Source organism: Accipiter gentilis, chromosome 21 (genome assembly GCF_929443795.1).
Source record: "Accipiter gentilis chromosome 21, bAccGen1.1, whole genome shotgun sequence".
Taxonomy (NCBI): domain Eukaryota; kingdom Metazoa; phylum Chordata; class Aves; order Accipitriformes; family Accipitridae; genus Astur; species Astur gentilis.
Window position 1 is genome coordinate 25,851,151 of NC_064900.1, and position 18,538 is coordinate 25,869,688.

The 18,538-nt window shown below is 34.9% G+C and overlaps 1 protein-coding gene across 1 annotated transcript in view; it reads left to right on the forward strand.

Annotated features, from left to right (window-relative positions):
* Positions 1-18,538, forward strand: part of NCAM2 (neural cell adhesion molecule 2) — a 322,614-nt gene that overhangs the window by 214,255 nt on the left and 89,821 nt on the right. The window contains exon 8 of the mRNA XM_049824891.1: positions 1,816-1,961. Coding sequence (XP_049680848.1) covers positions 1,816-1,961 — 146 coding nt within the window. The remainder of the gene's footprint in view (positions 1-1,815; positions 1,962-18,538) is intronic.

Sequence of the window (18,538 nt, forward strand, 5' to 3'; positions counted from 1 at the left end):
CAGCTTCTCCTGCCCAGCCAGGGCACAAGAAGTTGGCACAGGACACAACCAAGGCACCTGACCCAAACTGGCCAACGGTGTATTCCATACCATGGGACGTCCCATCTAGTTTAGGAACTGGGAAGTGGGGGCAGGGAATCACTGCTCGGGGACTGGCGGGGTGTCGGTCGGCGGGTGGTGAGCTATTGCCCTGTGCATCATTTGTACATTCCAATCCTTTTATTACTACTGTTGTCATTTTATTACTGTTATCATTATCATTATAGTTTCTTCTTTTCTGTTCTATTAAACCGTTCTTATCTCAACCCAGGAGGTTTACTTTTTTTCCCCGATTTTCTCCCCCATCCCACTGGATGGGAGGGAGTGAGTGAGCGGCTGCATGGTGCTTAGTTGCTGGCTGGGGTTAAACCACAACAATATGAATGAATATATAAGATCGAAACATTTTTTATGAAGATACTTGAACGCCATGGAAGAGAGTACTATTCTATGCATAGTTCTACAACAGAGTTCTTGTATGATACTGTACAGATAAATCCTCTAAATAAAAGTGTTGACATGTAATCAGAAATCATATTGCATATATAAATAATTGACAAGGTACAGTATAGATTGAGAGCTGTAGTTGCTGTGTACTTGTGGCTATAAAGTGGAATGATTTGAAGAATGCAAACAATATCTGGAATTTTTATAATGTATCTTACCACCGATTTACTTGGAAAGTAAGGATGAATAGCTTTCTATCAGAGGACTCTTCAGTTCTTAATAGTGTTAATACCAGTACAATATGTTTGTTATCAGGGGATTTTGTTAAATTCAGTAATTAATGTAAGGCAGTTAGATATTGCTAAAGATCAAAGTCCAAGAATATTAATAATTCTTTATTTTTTCTGAATAATTTGTATTTGAAGACAAACACAGATTATCATAGAATCAAAGAGTGCCTGAGGCAGGAAGGCACCTCTGGAGACCATCTAGTCCAAGCCCCTGGTCAGAGCAGGGTCAGCCAGAGCAGGTGTCTAGGGACCATGTCTAGGTGGGTTTTTAATATTGTCAAGGATGGAGAACTCAGTCTCCTGGGCAGCTTGTTCTGCTGTTCAGTCACCCTCTCAGTAAAAAAGGTTTTTCCTCTTCCTGTGTTTCAATTTGTGCCCATTGCCTCTTGTCCTGTCACCGGGCACCACTGAGAAGATTCTGGCTCTATCTGCACTCACCTCTATCAGGTATTTATACACATAGCTAAGATCCCAGGAGCCTTCTCTAATTAAGGGTTAATCGCTAGCTCATCGTCAACTTCTTGTCCACCAGAACTTTCTGGAACCTCTCTGCAGAGCTGCTTTCCAGCCAAGTCAGAACCCAGCCTGCACTGGTGCATGGAGTTATTCCTGCCCAGGTGCAGGATCATCATGGAATCATTGAATCTTTGCTTCATTCCTGAAGTGCCAAAGAGTAGTAGGTGCTGGCTGGTCCTGAAGGGACAGTATAAGCCAGGTGCCAAGCACGCGAACACAGCCACAAGGGCAGGGGCCTTGTCAGCCAGGAGCCATCCCACACTAGCCCAGCAAGGGAGCAGGCAGCCTTGGAGGTGGCAGCCATGCCAAACCAGGAGTCCAGGTCATCAGACGTACAGAAATGGTTGTTGTGCAACTTGGAAAAGTTGATTGTTTTGATAGATAGTAACATTAAACCTTTAGTTAATTCTAACTAAAAAACCATGAATGTGCTTTAACAAAAAAAAAAAAAAAAAGTAGCTTAAAAGGTTTTGACATGATGTTCTTTGTGCAGGTTGAATAATGTAGTTTGTATTTTTAACAGTACAGCCTCAAATAATACAACTTAAAAACGAAACCACATTTGAGAATGGGAAAGCCACCCTCACCTGTGAAGCAGAAGGAGAACCTATCCCAGAGATTACTTGGAAAAGGGCCATCGATGGGATAACTTTCTCTGAAGGTGACAAGGTAAATCAGCCTTTAATATCTAAAATATGTAAATATGTATTGTCTGGCTAATCATTTTGTAAGCAGAAAACTAATTTAGAGATAGATTAATTCTAGATTCCTGTGGAATTGGAAGGAATTGCTATTTTCCAAGGTAATAAGAGAGAAATGGAAATTCTAAATTTTAAATTAAAAAAAAAACAACAAACACACAAAGAAAAAAACAATTAATGTGCTGACAGGTAACTCATCTCATCAGGCCTAAATTTTCATACATAATCCCTGCTAAAATTTTCAATTTTGTTTTGATCATAATGGCTGCCTGTAGCCCTTCTTGACTATATTTGGACTCTGTCCAGTATTTCTCAAAATACAGTGGAGCTTGTAGAAATCTGAAATAAATATCTGAATACTTTGGAGTTCTTTCTTTCCCACTTCTAATGGCTTTTTTCCCTATTTTTCTCTTTTTTTATATTTTTCCTCACATGGAGCAAGTAGTCTATAACTACAAATTGAGCCTATTTTCCCATTTTGTTTTCCCATTTTCATGTTTCATTACAATAGTAAGTTGAGTAGAGAAAAATTACAGTATGACAATGAAGGAAGTCAGTTACTGTGGGAACAAGAGCTATAAATTAGATGGAATGGTGAAAGCAAAAGGGAACAGTGTAATGTTATTTGTAACCATGCAGATAACAAGCTTTTTCTACAGAGCTTTTAGTATTTGAACAAGTATTTTCTTCTCAATTTCCTTACATAAACTGCAGAATTTCTCTGTGCTGGTTAAAGTATGTAAGATACCATCTTTCTGGCTGGCTGATTCAGAATTTTTACTCCATATAATCAAATAGAGAAATACAGTCTTCCTGCAGATGTTTGCATATTCATAGCTGTTGCTTAAAAAACAACTGACAACTCTATACGGTAATCATGCCACTGAGGGAATTAATTACATAGTAAGTCACTCAGTTTATAGGGAATTGCTGTATATTAAGGAATTATGTACTTCCATTATTTTTGTTCTGAAGGAGAATGTCTGGTCTGGTTGAGTCTCTGACTTGACCTTTCCTGGAATTGAGGAAGTTTACGTGAGGCTCTGTCTACCATTTTCCTGCTCTGTGATTTCCATTTTGGAGCAATATAACAGTATTTATAGAATATTTTTTTCTAATAATTTTGCATTAAAACAAAGCAGTTTCTCTCCTCCTTAAATATTTCAAGTCAAAGGTCATCTTTCTGAACCACAAAGAATATACTTGGTTCAAAATTTACAAATGTAGCCTTTCATTTATGTTTGGAATGTTCCTAAAATTACCTTGTTATATCAGAAATTGAAAATGAAGGCAAATTGCAGAAACAAGCTAAAAAATGTTGGTGCAGTTGAAACCTTAAATTTATCCAGTGCTTATATAGGACAGTATTACATTCTTAGTTCAAGCTGTACATGGTTAAACTGTCTAGATGTGTTAGTAGCATTCTCTGACCTGTGGTTCAACTGAATAATACTGACAACCAAACTAAAACTTATATTCACATTCTACCAGTGTGCTGACATACAGTACATAGAAGATAAAAAGAATGAGAATAAATGCAGTTATATGATTTCCTCTTGTTCTTGCCAATGAAAGAACTCTATGTGTATTGCTCCTGGGAGAGGTTTGCTGAATGTTGAATAAATGTTCTGAAATACTGTATATGTTCTTGAGCTATAAAATACACTGTTGTGTTTGCCCAGTGGTCCTCCAGCTCTAGAATGCCAAAGCCTTGGCTTGTGTTTTCCTACCTAAATTAGGTGAATAAAGAACAAAACTAGCAGTGATTAAATTATTGTATAATTGTTGAATAATACAGCAATGTTTTGCACAATGAAAGAGAAGGAAAAGGTGAATTGAAGAAAATGTGGGGGGTGTAACATAGTTTTAAATTGAAATTATTATTTATATAACTTATTTGTGATAACTTGTGAAGCCATGTCCAATTACCAGACATACTTGCATAAACATAAAAATTATCAGCTGCATTCAGTGAGTTCATCTTTTGAATTTTTTATCAGTTTTAAAACATATTTTGATATAGACTGCACTTTGTCCAACATTTTTGCTGAATTAAGAATATCTTTAGGGGATGATATTTTTCCATAGAAGATGGAAGAACTGCTCTAACTATAATATTAACATGATGATAACAAAAACACACAAGTGTTGTTCTTATTTTTTTAATTATATTTTTGTTACTTCTAGCATGTAGCTCCTCAATCATGTTATTCTTGTTTTGCTAAAATGCAACCACACCTCGTGTGGATAAGGAAGAGGGCTGAGTGTGAGACCATTCTTAGCCTGCATGGATTCAAAATATTTTCTTTCAAATGATAGATAGATCTTAAATCTAAGGACATAGGCTTTTTCAAGTTTTGAAATTATTATGTCCAAAAGAATGGAAAATATGCACCAAAGTCATAGATCAAAGAAATAACCCTGTTGGGCTTAAGGAGGATAATGTTAATGAGTAAGAGGTCTATAATGATCTCTTAGTAAAAAAGAGCTTTGATAAAGGATTTTCAGTACATCAGAAGTGTGTATTTGAAAGTTGAAGCCAAGTGAGTTCAAACAAGAAGCAAAGAAGCCTTTTCCTCTCTCCTTTTATCACTTAGCCTTTGGAACAATCTACCATACAGTGTGTGGTCCCTCTTTCACCGAAAATTTGAAATAAATGGGTCTTTCCACTTCCTCTGGCCTGTCTTGAAATTTTAAATGAAAAGTTTTCCAGGAGGTCACATTAGATGACCTCTGTAATCCTTTTATGGCTTTAAAACCCATAAATACATGAGAGTGGGTAAGCCTGAGTAAATGAATGATTATGCATAGCAGAAGGTGTTTGGCTTATCCTTAAAGATTTGAAAATGAAAATGGAGGTTTAGTCCAAGACCAGAGCTTCATCTGCTGTTGCAGTGTCAAGCCAAAACTCTCTGCTTGGTGCATGTACTCTGCCTCTGTGCTTCTGGTCCCTGACTCCCCAGCATTGCACGTCCTTTCACTAACGTGCCAACCTGGTCATGCCCCTTTTGGCTGTGATTTGAAATGGGATGTTCCTACAGACCTCTGTGCATCCAGCAAGCCTGGCCCTTTTCCCAGTAAAAAAAGGAGGCAGGAGAAGAGTTGCATTTTGTAGAACAAGAGGCGGGATAGTGATTGGATTTGATTTGCTGTAATCACTTATAAAATGGATTTTGGACATGCACATACATATCTACACACGTCCCTGAAGGAGAGCATATCCTGATTCTCTGATACAAAAATGTCATTGATTCCTGTGCATACTGCAGAAGTGTGAGGGCAGAGTTTCATGCTCTACTTTCCTAGTACCTAATTCTAGCAGAAATATGAAAGCTGACCGATGTTTGTAATTAGCATTTCAAGCCCTGTTTTGGAATACAAATGACAATAACAGATGGGGCTTCATATGAGACAATAGCTCCACTGTATGCAGCATGTGTCCGAAGAGACAATCTTTACCCTGAAGAATTTATGATCTAAACATGCAAAATGAATAAAGAAGTCAGCGCGGAGAGGCCACAGTCCAGTTTTGATAATGCCTCATGTGTGGGGTAACTGGTTAACAAGAAAAAAAAAAAACCAAAACAAACAAACAAACAAATTTGCAACTTGGATGTTGAATTCAAGATATGTGAAATGATACTGTATTTTGTATATATTTGATAGAGATTCACTAAATGTCTTTGAAATACCTTATACTTTTCTTCTTGTGTGCATAAGTAAAAAAAAAAATCTCTGATTTTTTAACTTTCTAACAAAGACTACAGAGATAGCTTGAGTTCTACTTCCTTGCATCTACCTACCATTGCAATAATAATCTGGGTGTCCCTGTGAAATTTCCTGTGACATTGTTTCTAAATATTGCAGAACTCAGACTAAGAATTAAATTCTTTTCCAAGTTTGAATTCACTTTATATTGGCATGCAAATCATAACTATTTGGAGCTTGTAGAGTTTTTCATAGTTTTAATGATCAGGCAATAGACAAAGGTAAAGAATTTGGGGTTTGGTTTGCCTTTTTCTTTGAGAGGTCAACTTTGCTTTTTCCCCAAGACTGTTAACTCCACCTGTTACAAATGTCAATAAAAAGAAGCTGAAAAATGTTTTACTCCCTGTATATGCTATTGTTGCTGCAGAAAAAGGAGCAGTGCTACAGTGTCAGAGAATTGTGTTGCCTTTCTTTCAAGACAGTAATGAGAACTCTGTTACATTCTCGCTTATTGAGGATCAGGTCTTTATTTTAAGTGAATCACCCCAAAAGAGGAAACATAGATGTATCTAGGGATTTTTAATTGAGCCCAGGAGATTTTTTCTTTCTCTGAGCTATACAGATCCCACTCTTTGTAAATTAATCTACTTACAATATCACAGAACATTTTTTCTGTTGTAATATTAACAGAGGCCTAATGCTGCATTTGCATTTGATTATGCAATTAGGACACTCTGCAAACAATTCAATCAGGCATCAAAGATTTTTTAATTTTGTTTTTAACCCCAAAATGAATCATGGTGGGCTTCACATGTTAAGGCTATGAAATAAAAGAGTAAGAATATTTTGACTGGAAGGAGAAGGTAAATGAATGGACTTGAGAGAGACCAGAAGGCAGGAGGATGGCCTTAAATATTAGGTAATCAGTGCTGTTGAGATTATACAGATTTATACCCTATGACGTATGCAAAACATGGAGCACATACAAGCACTGAATAGTATACTCTCACCAGTAATCTGACCCATACAAATCTGCATATGTTTTGGGGGTCCTTCTTCTCTGTGGCATGTTCAGCTACACTAATATGGACTTGGAACAAACTCCTCAAATAACTAGAAGGAGCTAAAAGCAGAGTGTGGACAGTTTTGGGGGTGACACTATTTTAGTAGCAAGATTGCTTTTGGAGGGGTAAGATTGTATGCAGTTAGAAATACAGAGCAGCTTTCCTGGGTGAGCTGAGGAAGCATTACAGTAGGAAAGCTACAAGCCAATGTGGATATTTCAAACTCCTCAAGTAGTGCAATCATTCATCTGAGTTCTACACACTCCTTTAGATAACAGTATCTGCAGTGATATGTAAATGAAGCCAAAACTGAAGATAGAAATTATTTTGATGTACCATAGCCTCTTCCCCAATGCAGGTTTAGTTGGTGGTTATATTGACAACTCAATACTAAATTTCTGCCACATGGCCAGAAGGCCCTTCAGATTTATTCATCTTTTAGGAGAGAAATTGAATGCTCTGTTACCCAGAGTAGACCCAAATGGCTTTACATACACATATCCATAAATGTATTCATATTGCGTGTATGACTGTATTGGTATTCTGTCACAGAATTCTCTCACTTATGCAAATTTTTCCTTTCAGTAAAACTTTTAGGTCTTTTCCACTGGGAAAAGTTGTTGATTCTTTAAGGATGACAAAAACCCAAGAAAATGTAAAATTTAATACCTCTTCTGTATTAAAAGCTTAAACAACCTAGGGAAAGAAGGGTGTTTATTTAGGAACATCACTAATCGATTGTTTAACAATTAAATACAATTTTTTTATCCCTTCTGTAAATGGATAATCCTATTTTTACCTAATTTATACTTCAAACAAAAATTGTCTCCCATTTAATCCATGTTCTTATGTACTACCTATGCACAAAATAGATATTTTGGCGTACTTTCTGTGGGTTGTGGTGCTGCATTTACTGGCTGAAATAAAGCTATACAGGCTTGGAAATGGCATTTCTTTCCTTTCCAATATTAGCTTTTTCCATTTCATCATTAGTGATGATATTCTATCTGTTACACTAATGAAGACTGAAATTATCATGGAACTTTTTATGGACCAATATTTCCTACAATACCAATGCAGCTTGGACTTGAATATTCATTCAGTCCTTCCACTACACAAAAGATTGTTTCATGAGTTTCTGCCTAAGTATCAGTTGTATTATCTGGTAAAATTTGATAACTTTCAAATAGCTGTTACTTGTCTGATGAAATAAAGGTCCTGCATCTGATGATACATTAAAAGTGATACAGCCCCACTTTATACGCTGGAGTAATTTGGTAGTGTTCACTGATATACTATAGGACATTCTCCAGAGACTTTGGAAATGTTACATTTTCTATATACCATGGAAACTCATAGGAAATGAGCACAATCACTGGTACAATTGACAGTGTAATGCTGGAAAAATGTTTTTCACACTATTAAAACCTGTCAGCAGTTTTCCTGACCTGAAAGGCAGTTTGAATACCTTTTTATATTAGGAGAAAATAAATATTTAGACTTTTGGCAAAACTGGTATGAAAGCAAGTGGCCTGCATTCTGTTTTTCAATTTTTTTTTGTTTTGTTTTGGTTTGGTTTGTTTTTTTTTTTAAACAGATTATCTAAACTCTGTGTAATAATTAGTTCTTAATAATTTGTTAATGTCCTTAGTATGCTGTTAAAAAAACACATTTTCCTATCACATTTTCACTATACCATCTTCCCTGTGTGCATCTACTCATGCGCTATCTTCTTATTAATACCAGTTCTCAGATTTCAAACACAGTCAAATTTTGGCAGTTTAACATGACAATGCTAATGGACCAGTGTATGTCTATCACCTGTGATAGTTAGGAGGCTGTGCAAGTTAACATAAAGCATAATGCAAGAGTCTTATTTCTTTTCATTGGGAAAAATGAAGACTGTGCACAATCCCTTACTGACAGCTTCTGGAATTCAGCAAACAATATTTCTTAGGACTGCATAACTGAACCATAGGTCTGAGATCTAATTCATGGTCAAAATAACTCTCACCTATGCACAGACTCAACCTGTGTTATTAAAATTAATTTTAATTTAGATAATTAATGTTATTATAAATGTTATAATACCATAAATAAGATGGGTTTTGTCTTTCTGTGAATTTCTTCTTGTATAAATCAAGTTGTGACATTTATGCCAAAGGTCAATGTGGTAGCATGTGGTAATCACCTTAATGCAAGCTGATCATCTAACATGCTTTAATGTATCTTATAGGTAGCTGATAAGTAATGTTAAAGCCCTCAGGGTTATATTACTTGGTAAAAATTGATTGAATTAACATAATACTCTATAAATGTTCCTTTTCTTAAAAAACTATACAAAAAAGGATATTTAATATAGAAATTTGCATTAAGAATACAGTTTTGTGAATATTTAGGGTTCCAAACTTAATAATACCATTTGCCAACACATTTCAGAAGCCTCATGTGGAGTTACGGTCTGTTGATCAAAATATATTTTCTGTTTTAATTTAGAAAATGTGAAAATAAGTACAGAATCTCAATAGGAACTACAGTGGCTTCTTTTAGAGCTTTGAACTGGGGGGCTGGGGGGGAGAATTTGCATGTATTCTGATTAGACAAACATAATATTTACAATATGGAATGTGCAATGTTATTTAGACCACTGTTATTTAGTTATCAGTGCTTCCTTATCACAGATTCAAAGTGATTTCAGAACTACCGAAACTATAGTAATCTCTATTAAGATAAAAGTATCATTATCTCACCCAAAAACAATACTGTAGGGATTTAAAATTAAGACCTCTAAGATTCATGGATATTGTTCAAAAATTCCTGAACTCACAGGTCATCATATTTAGCAAATATGCCCTAATTATGTTCAGCATAATCTTTTATTTTTATGCATACATATAAATAAATTTAGAAGTGTAAATAGAGAAACTGTATTGGATGATGCCAATTAAGTAAAATAACTTGAGAACAAATATTTCTATGCCCTTTCAGATATGTCCAGGTGAGCTCATTTTCTCCATTTTGCTGGCTAGTGCAATAATTTCCTGTTGTTTCTTCAGTTGCAAAAAGCCCTACAGAATTATCGTGGTTTGTGAGCAAAGACTTTTTGATCTGTGAGATCTGGATCTGTGTCCTCCTGCAGACAATTCCCCTGGTCCTCATGACTCAAGTGATGCATTTCTGGCTTTCTGTGCCTTTTCTTCCCCTAAGGAAGCGTTGTTGCTTGCTTATCCCCCTGCAGGGCTCCTCTTCATCCCAGTTTCCAGACAGACTTCCTATCTGCTGTCTAGCCATAGTCATTTTAATAAAATATACATCACCTTTACAGAAAACTGGAAAGGATCCCAAACTGCATACAACTACTGAAAAAACAGTAAGAGAAACTCCAATCATGATCCTTTTTTTCTTTTTTTTTTTTTTTTTTTTTTTTTTTTTTGTAAAGAAAGCACATGTTGTGCTGGTCTGTGTTATATAACTGCATACCTTCACCACGTCAGTTATTCCTGCAACTAAAGCTAGACTGTGTCATGGTTTGAACCTGAATTCTACGAAAATGAAATGAAAGTATATATAAATGCATTAAGCTTAGTTTGAGATTCTTGGAGTAGTTGTCATTTTAAAGGTTATTTTATATTTTTACAGAAGAGTTTTGAGAGCAAGAGGGGGATACAACCAGTACTTGTCCAAGAATTTATCAGTCCCACTTTAATCCAAGTTATGTAAGTAATACAGGGTAAAAAAATTAACATTACAGTTAAAATTGTTATACAAAAGCTTCCTAGTTTTCTTTTCATTGTTATAGTCACCCTTCCAGTATTCCCCTGAGACCTGAGGTTGACAGTGCTTATTTTCCTTAAAAAAAAAAAAAAGAGAGAGAGAGAGAAGGGTTAACAATTCATCAGCATCCAAAATTCTTCTCCAGGGGAAACCACAAATGACTTAACCTCCCATGCGAGCCCCTTAAAAAGAAACCTAACCAAAACCATGCTTCCTTCCTTGCCTTGGGTCAACTTGAAGTCATTTTTGTCCATTTTGTACTGCAGTCAGCTTACATGCTTTGTCTTCATGGGTTTCCAGCTACAGGTTGTTTTGTTGTTTGTTGTTTTGTGTGGGTTTTTTTTTTTACTGTTTTCACCTGTTAGTTATAAAAGTTACAGAACTGCCTCCTCTATTCCCAATCAAGATAAAGAGCTAATGTTTGTTAGTTAGACCATTGCCATACATCATGCTTAGCACAGAACTAAGCAGAAGCAAATTCAGGTAGTTACCTGATGACTAGAGACTTGCAATCATAAACCAAACTGAAAACATCTCAGACTAATGCAACTCCTGGCAAGTCCCAAGACCCTGCACTGAAGCAGTGCAGAGCTTTTACTAGTAATAGGAGAATCATACTTACTGGGGTACAATCCCTGCCTGAATGAAAGCTGGGATCCTAATGCTTGATGTTTCCTTGTTCTTTCACAGTTTTGCAACTCATTCTGTATGGGTAGTTTGGTGTAGTACAGTGGTATAGTTTCACCATTTTCACCATGTAGTTATTTCTACAGCTGAAATAATATTTACTTCAGATTTGAATCAACCTAAACAGAAACAGGACTAGGCTGAAGTTCCTAGTTAGAATAACCATACTTGTTGCTACTGATGCTATATATTTAGTAGTGATTATTCTTGTTCAGATGCACAGAGATTGAGTAATCACTGAAGAAGTTCTGGCGAATCACATTTAGCAGTCCTAGATCCCATACTGGTACATGTTTGGAGCCATATGCTTATGCTAGAGTCTTCCTTTACTCGCCTTTTGCAGGAAGACCTTATAACTCCAATTTGCACTGAAGTTACAAATGCTTCGTAACCATTTTAAACCATTTACAAAGCTGGGGTATAATCACCTGTGTCTCATTCTCACTTATCCAAAGAATCAAGTTACAATAAGATTTTATTGTCTAAAGTAAGGTGTAATTGTATAGTAAAATCATTATTTTAGTGGCTGTTTTGTGTGAGGTGTGTATTGAATGGAATGTTGTACTTCTGGTCTTATTCCTGAGAATTTTGCTGGTCTGGATCTGAGTCACCTGTGTTAATGGCATCATAGCAATATTTCAGTAGATTCAGATCAGCAAAATTCTTACGAATAAAACCATTAAATACAGTATTTATGAGTGAATCAAAATTTCTAATTGCAAAGTACATATGTAATTATTACAGTTATAGTATTTCTGTTATACTTATAAACACTTATTTGTGGTTACTATTGTTATTTTTTATGGCCAAAACTAATGATTATTTTCCTCTACAAGCTTTTTTCCATGTGATGCTAATATTTTTGCCATTAATAATCATCAACCTTTTCTTTATTGTGATTTGCATCTTTAGCAGAAGTAATCTTGAATGGCTGATCATCATATTTTCTCTCTTTATTATTTTTCTTTCATACTCTTTTGTGAGTAAAAACCAATCAAGGAAAGAAGTTCAGTTTTCTGTTCCATGTCTTAGTAAGTGGGTTTGGTGTATCCTGTGTCATCTCATTACATAACAACTTAAGTTTGAAAGAAATGCCAGCATGAGTCAATCAATTATCAGTTCATAATTTCTAAAAGTTATATGAAGCTTTCAAGAATACATTTTTCCTGATATTGTACATGCTGTTAACAACCTGCATAGAACCCGCTACTGTTTCCAGTCTGAATTCTTTAGAAGTAACTGCTATGTCTGCAGATGAACAGAAAATCAAAACGACGCTATTGTTTTCTTCAAGATTAGGTTTTTTGTGACTTCTGTGGTGTTGCACTATAGATCTACAAACAGTAGGTTCTTCAATAATTTCTTCCTTATGGAAAAACAAATTCCTAAAAAATTCAGGAATTTTCAGCATGCTGACATATGTATTTAACAAGCTTGCAGTTCTAAAAGAATTACAAGGTCTCCTATAAAAATCACTGAAGTCCAAGACACTGCTGTAGCATTATTCTGATTCACTGGACATTAAGACATATGCACGTAGCAATACTCTGGAATTTTCTGCTGTCTCCAACAGGTGCATGGATAGAATACATTTACCTGAAGAGAATGGGAAATATTGTGAATATACCATCCATAATCCAGAAGGGAGCTTCCATCAGCTTCTACACGATGATGGCTGTTGTGACTAACAGCCCTTTCTCATCACCAAAGGTAGATTTTCAGACTAGGAATTGCTGGTCACTTACATTTAATAGACTTCTGGAATTTTATCATCGTTTAGTATCAGCATGTCAGGTTGCAGAAGCTCTTATCTTTCATACTGCTTCAAGGAACAGTTTCATGAGCAATGATGATCTGCTTAAATCTCACATATAAGAAACGTCAGCCTGAAGTATGTGATCTGAAATTTTCCTCTCATGTGGTTATCAGCACAACTCAAAATCAGAAAGCTTCCTAAAAAAAATGTTACTCATGAAGTTCCAAAGATGATTCTGTTAATCAGTATTTGTTTTCTCCTTGAAAATTCAGTGATGCGTACTCAGACATGACCAAGACAACACAATGAGTTGGCAATTTTTGACAATTTGATCTGAAGAAGGAAGAGCTAGGCATAAAATATCTGAAGAAGGAAGAGCTAGGCATAAAATTAAAACTCCCCCCTCCCCCTCCCCCCCAATGTGAGGATCTTCTACCATGTACATCTGCAGCAGCTCCTTTGGAGCAACTTGAAAAAGTCCTGCAGTTTTTACTCAAGTTATATGTTCTCACAATGACCGTTCTTAGGTATGTTGCACTGTGTTTTACAAAAGAAACAAAACTCTTAATTCTAAACCACTGTTTCTTAATCTTTTCTGTTGTTAAGACATGCAATGCACATCCAAAATAGCACTCAAGTACACAAGATGTCAAAAGAAGTTTGGTGAATACATGACAGGCAAAACTGACCTGCAGTGGTGTAACTATGGACAGCAATGGCACTTTGATCACAAATAAGCTCTAAACAATAGAAGAAATACAAATAAAGGTATTTCAACTTGTCTAGATTTACCTGGAGGGATTTTTTGCTTGCATTTGGACTTCAAGGGATGAAGGAGTACTTTGTCAGCCAAACGGTGAATTCTGTAGGAAGCAAGATAATCAACACAGTTACAGCTGCTCTAACCATCCAAGTATTATTAACAAAATCCAGCTGCAAATGAGTCACCAATTTCTGCATCTGTTGTCACTTTCCACTCCTGCTTTCAGCCAACTCAAAATGCACATTTTGGCAGTCATACAACTTCATCTCATTTGGTGCTACAGTTCCTCAGTGGGAGTTGGAGAAATGGTTTATAAATCAAACTTAACCACTAATCACACCATCCATCTCTCTCCAAGTACAGCTTTCTACAATTGAAAAAGAATGACTGTCTAAGCATCAGAATCAGCTAATTCTCCCATTCTGATAAATTACAATTTTTTTTTTTTTTTTTTTTTTTTTTTTTTTTTTTTTTTTTTTTTTTTTACTACGGTGGCAAAGGAATTGTGCAGATTGAATACTCCATGATACCTGAATGAGTTATTCTGTCCCAGAAGCTGTTCTTGTCTCTTTGTGGATGTTGTCGTCTCATCCTTATTCTCTCTGCATGTAGATCTCTTCAAATACATGGTTATCATCATTCTGGTACTGCTTTGGGAGCTCTGGAACATGGTTTTGGAGCTGTGCATTGACCAGTTAGGTCAGCATCAGCCAGTCAGGACTTTGGGAATATTCATGTGTGGAACTACAAATCATGTGAGAAGTTTCGGAAGCAAAAGCATGACAGAAAAAGTCAGGCAGTAGAATAGCATATATAGCATGGTAAGAATTTTATCAAAATAAAAAAATATATATTTACTTTTACAGAATTTGTAGAATTAATCTCAAGTGATGCAATACCTCCCATTTTATTATTAGTGTAGGATTCCTTTGGGTTTTGCTACATATTCTGAATAAGAATATTGCAAGTGCAGAAAGTTCCTACTCCTTGGGTTTAGGTTTGGGTTTTCTTTTCAGAAGGCCCTTTTTTATAACTCAGTGTTGTCATTATGGATAATTTTACTTGGAGGCCTGTGTAGAAGAGGGTTTTTTTCTTTGACAATGACAGATAACTAGATTGCTGTCAGTATTCAAAATAAAAGATGTTTTTCTGTGAAATGTTAAATTCTTAATTTAGGGAATATGTTTTTTATGTGGATAAAGTCACAAAGTCAACTTTACCTGAGTAAAACACTATCAAATTCTCAGCTGAAGATTTGCCATGTGTGTTTTAGCTTTATGCTGGTGATGAGGTTTTTCGGGGAAGAAAACACCACCAAAGACCCCCAACCCCACTTTTATTTATAAATTCTATGAAATTATCTGATTAACATTAATGATTAAAAATATTTTGAATCATTAAGATTTTATTATGATTTCCAAAATGCTCTAAAAAGGTAACTTCCAAAGACCTTGTCTGTCTTTACCATTTTCAGGACACACAATGGTCTGTTTATTGAAATTATCCTTCCAAAGTCTTAGAGTGTAAGTGCCTGTTAACATACTTGCTCATTGATCTTTGTAAAGAAATATGTATGTCTGTAGGGAATCGTGTTGACCACATATGTTTTTCAGACCTCACTGATTGCTCCACAGTGATGAAGAGTAATTCAGTGAATGAGAAGAAATCATGAGTACTGAACCATGAGTACTGAATCATGAGTCATAGAGACTGTTCTGGTTGTCTAGGGTTTTGTTTTGCCTATTTTTTATACTCATTATTAATACTAAGAAATAAAAGCACAGGTACTTATTCAACCTAGCAGAAAACACGTATAGTACATCTCTCCCACTATAACATTTGAAAGGAAAAAAAGAATATTCCAATTTAGTAGGTGTCCATTATTATTTCAAGCAGACATAATTGTTACTGACATTTTTAATTTATAGAGATTATATCTGTATTTTGATTTGTCACCAGTGGCAGCTCCAATCTTTTTTCCTGGTGGAGATTTCTACTGAGGACTACTGGGCAGGTGCAGTGTACATTGTGTTCCCATGTGTGCTGTCTCTTCTCTTTCTGTTTTGTTGTGTTACGGTGCCATATGTGGTGCTAATGTGTGCTCACCATACTTAATGCAGAAAGGAAATAAGCCTCAGAAAGATTTTACCAAGGTTTATAAAGTTCTGGTGGGTGCAGACCCCAAGGTTAGTGCTGCCCCTGTTTGACATTGTGTATTTGCTGTTCAAAGTTAAATAAGACTGATGTTATGGATCAGTATAAATGCAGACTTCTGCTTTGTTGGTATATTCTAGTTTTGATAATGTCCTTTACAAGAACAGGGAAATATAACTAACATGGCTTCAATTTTTGCTTCAGGCTAACACTGCCTATTCAATTTTTGTCCCAGCTTCTTCATTGCTCTTTGCTGTAGTCAGCTTCTGTGTCTCTGCTGCATTCCTAAAGTCTGCTCCTAGCTGTGCTTCAGCATGACTTCACTGTTATTGTGCTTTTTGTGTCATCACAATATGTCCTTGATTTATTTACCCAGATCTCTGTTAACTGACTTATACCATAGAACGATGTAATACAGCCACACTAGTATTTTTTAAGTCCTTGTGAAAATTCACCATGCTATCTTGCATTTTTCATCTGCATGTGTTAATCTCCAGCATATTCTGGCAATCCTCTCTAGACATAGGCAACTGCTTCAAAACATATTTATTTATTTATTTATTTATTTATGGAATTTTCTTGGTCTGTATTTGCATTCTTGTTTTCTTTTATGTATTTCTGTGTTCAGGAATGTCAGCCAAACAGTATATTTTTAATCAGGTATTGCACCATGTTTGCAGAAAAATTATATAATGGAATTGTACACTACCCCATCTGCAGAATAGGAACAGGTACAGGACTTCTTTAACTGTTCATGAAGAAGCCACAGTGTAATATGCATTCTGAGAAATGCAGCAGAAAACATCTTATTATATATATTATGTTATTTTATAAGCAATTTCAAAGACACTATTGTAATAATTTTTAGACAATTTTGAAAGAGTAGAAATTAACTTTAGTAAATACATATTTTTATGATAATTTGGGCCAAATCTTTTTGCCTACAATTGTTACAGTTTTTATTTGTTTTTGTGGACTTTGCTTAACCTAATAGATCCCTCTCAAGATGCTTCTTACCATATATTTGATGATGAGAATAGATGATGTGGTTATGCAAAAATCTCATATCATTCAGAGTATTTATTAAGTTGGGTTTTGCCCTTACTATAAATCTAAATATATTACATCAATCATATTTGATCAATTTTTTTTTTTTTTTTTTGCTTATACATGAGAACATGGGAAAGCTATTTTGGGTGCAGACCAAATTTTTTCCAGCAGTATTAGGAAATAAATACAGAAACTAAAACCAAGATTTAGAAGTTATTGTAAAAGTTATTTCATTTTAAGGATCTTTAAGGATCATTACCTTTTTTTTAAAAAAAAAAAGCAGACATCAATTAGCACTCATATCTGTGCTTTGTAATGTATGGAATTAATTATATTGAAATATATAGTGAATTATACAGTGAATTATAGTATTTGAGATTAGTATTGAATTGATAATTTTTTTCTTTGTCATCAAGTACAAAATAGCACTGCAAATTTTATACTTTTGTAAAAATACCTTTAGTGATTTTAGTGAGGATTACAAATAATTTAACTCTTTTTACATGAATCCTGTTGACCATACTGCACAGAAGGTACAATTAGTACATATTTGTTTTTCAGGAAGTGAAGCATTGCCATTTGGAATATATATTTTTAGTGCCAATTTTATTCTTTTTTTTTCATATGTGCTTCTAATAACCTATTAGTTCCTAATAACCTATTACTGGAAACAGAAAATTGAGCTAGCTGAATAATCTCTGATCTAATTCAGAAAATTATGGTGAAAGAACTTCAGTGAATGTGTTGTTACAGCTATAGATCAATATAATTACACAGACATTTCATATTGTGCAAGGAGGAGGTACTAAGGAAGAATTTGGCTCCTCGTTGTAGGTTTGTAATATACAATAAGGAAAGGTAAAGAAAGTATTTTTCTCAAAATACCTGTTCTCTACTACTACTCTCTATTGTATAGAGCTACCCGAGTGCTTTAGGAGGGCAGCTCTTAATGAATCACTAATACAGTGTTTAGTACTGTATCTGTGATTCATAGTCACAGGTTGTTTCAGCATATTTCTTCTCACATTTTTAAATGTGACTTCTTGGGGAAATATTTGTAATCAAGGAAAAATAAGAAATAAATCTGCTGAAGTGTATGTACATTTTAGGTACGAATAATGTAGATTTACCATTTCATGACAGACATGATGTTTTAAAAAAAGGAGCAAATAATCCATAGGTAAATAATACTGTTATTAATTATGTCATAGAAAGTAGTTTGTATATCAGAAATTATAAAACTATTTAATGTTTTACTTCAAGAACTTCAATTTAATTATCGCAAGAATTCCCTCCAAAACCTATGACATTCAGTACTGTAGCATGTTTACTAGTAAATTCATAACTTTTCTCTTTCCTTTTTTTTAAACGTATAATGAAAATCGAAGTTTCAGCATTAGAAATTACATAAGAGATAACTAAGTGGTTTTAGTTACTAATTTTTACCAATCCCCAGAGGATTTTAGGTTTGTTCTTACATTAGAATTCCGTAACTTTAATTTATGTACCTATGCTGTGAGGTTTTCACAGGAAACAAAATTCAGTGTTCTTGGATTCTGATGTGGGATTGGAATACTTTCCTTTCCATA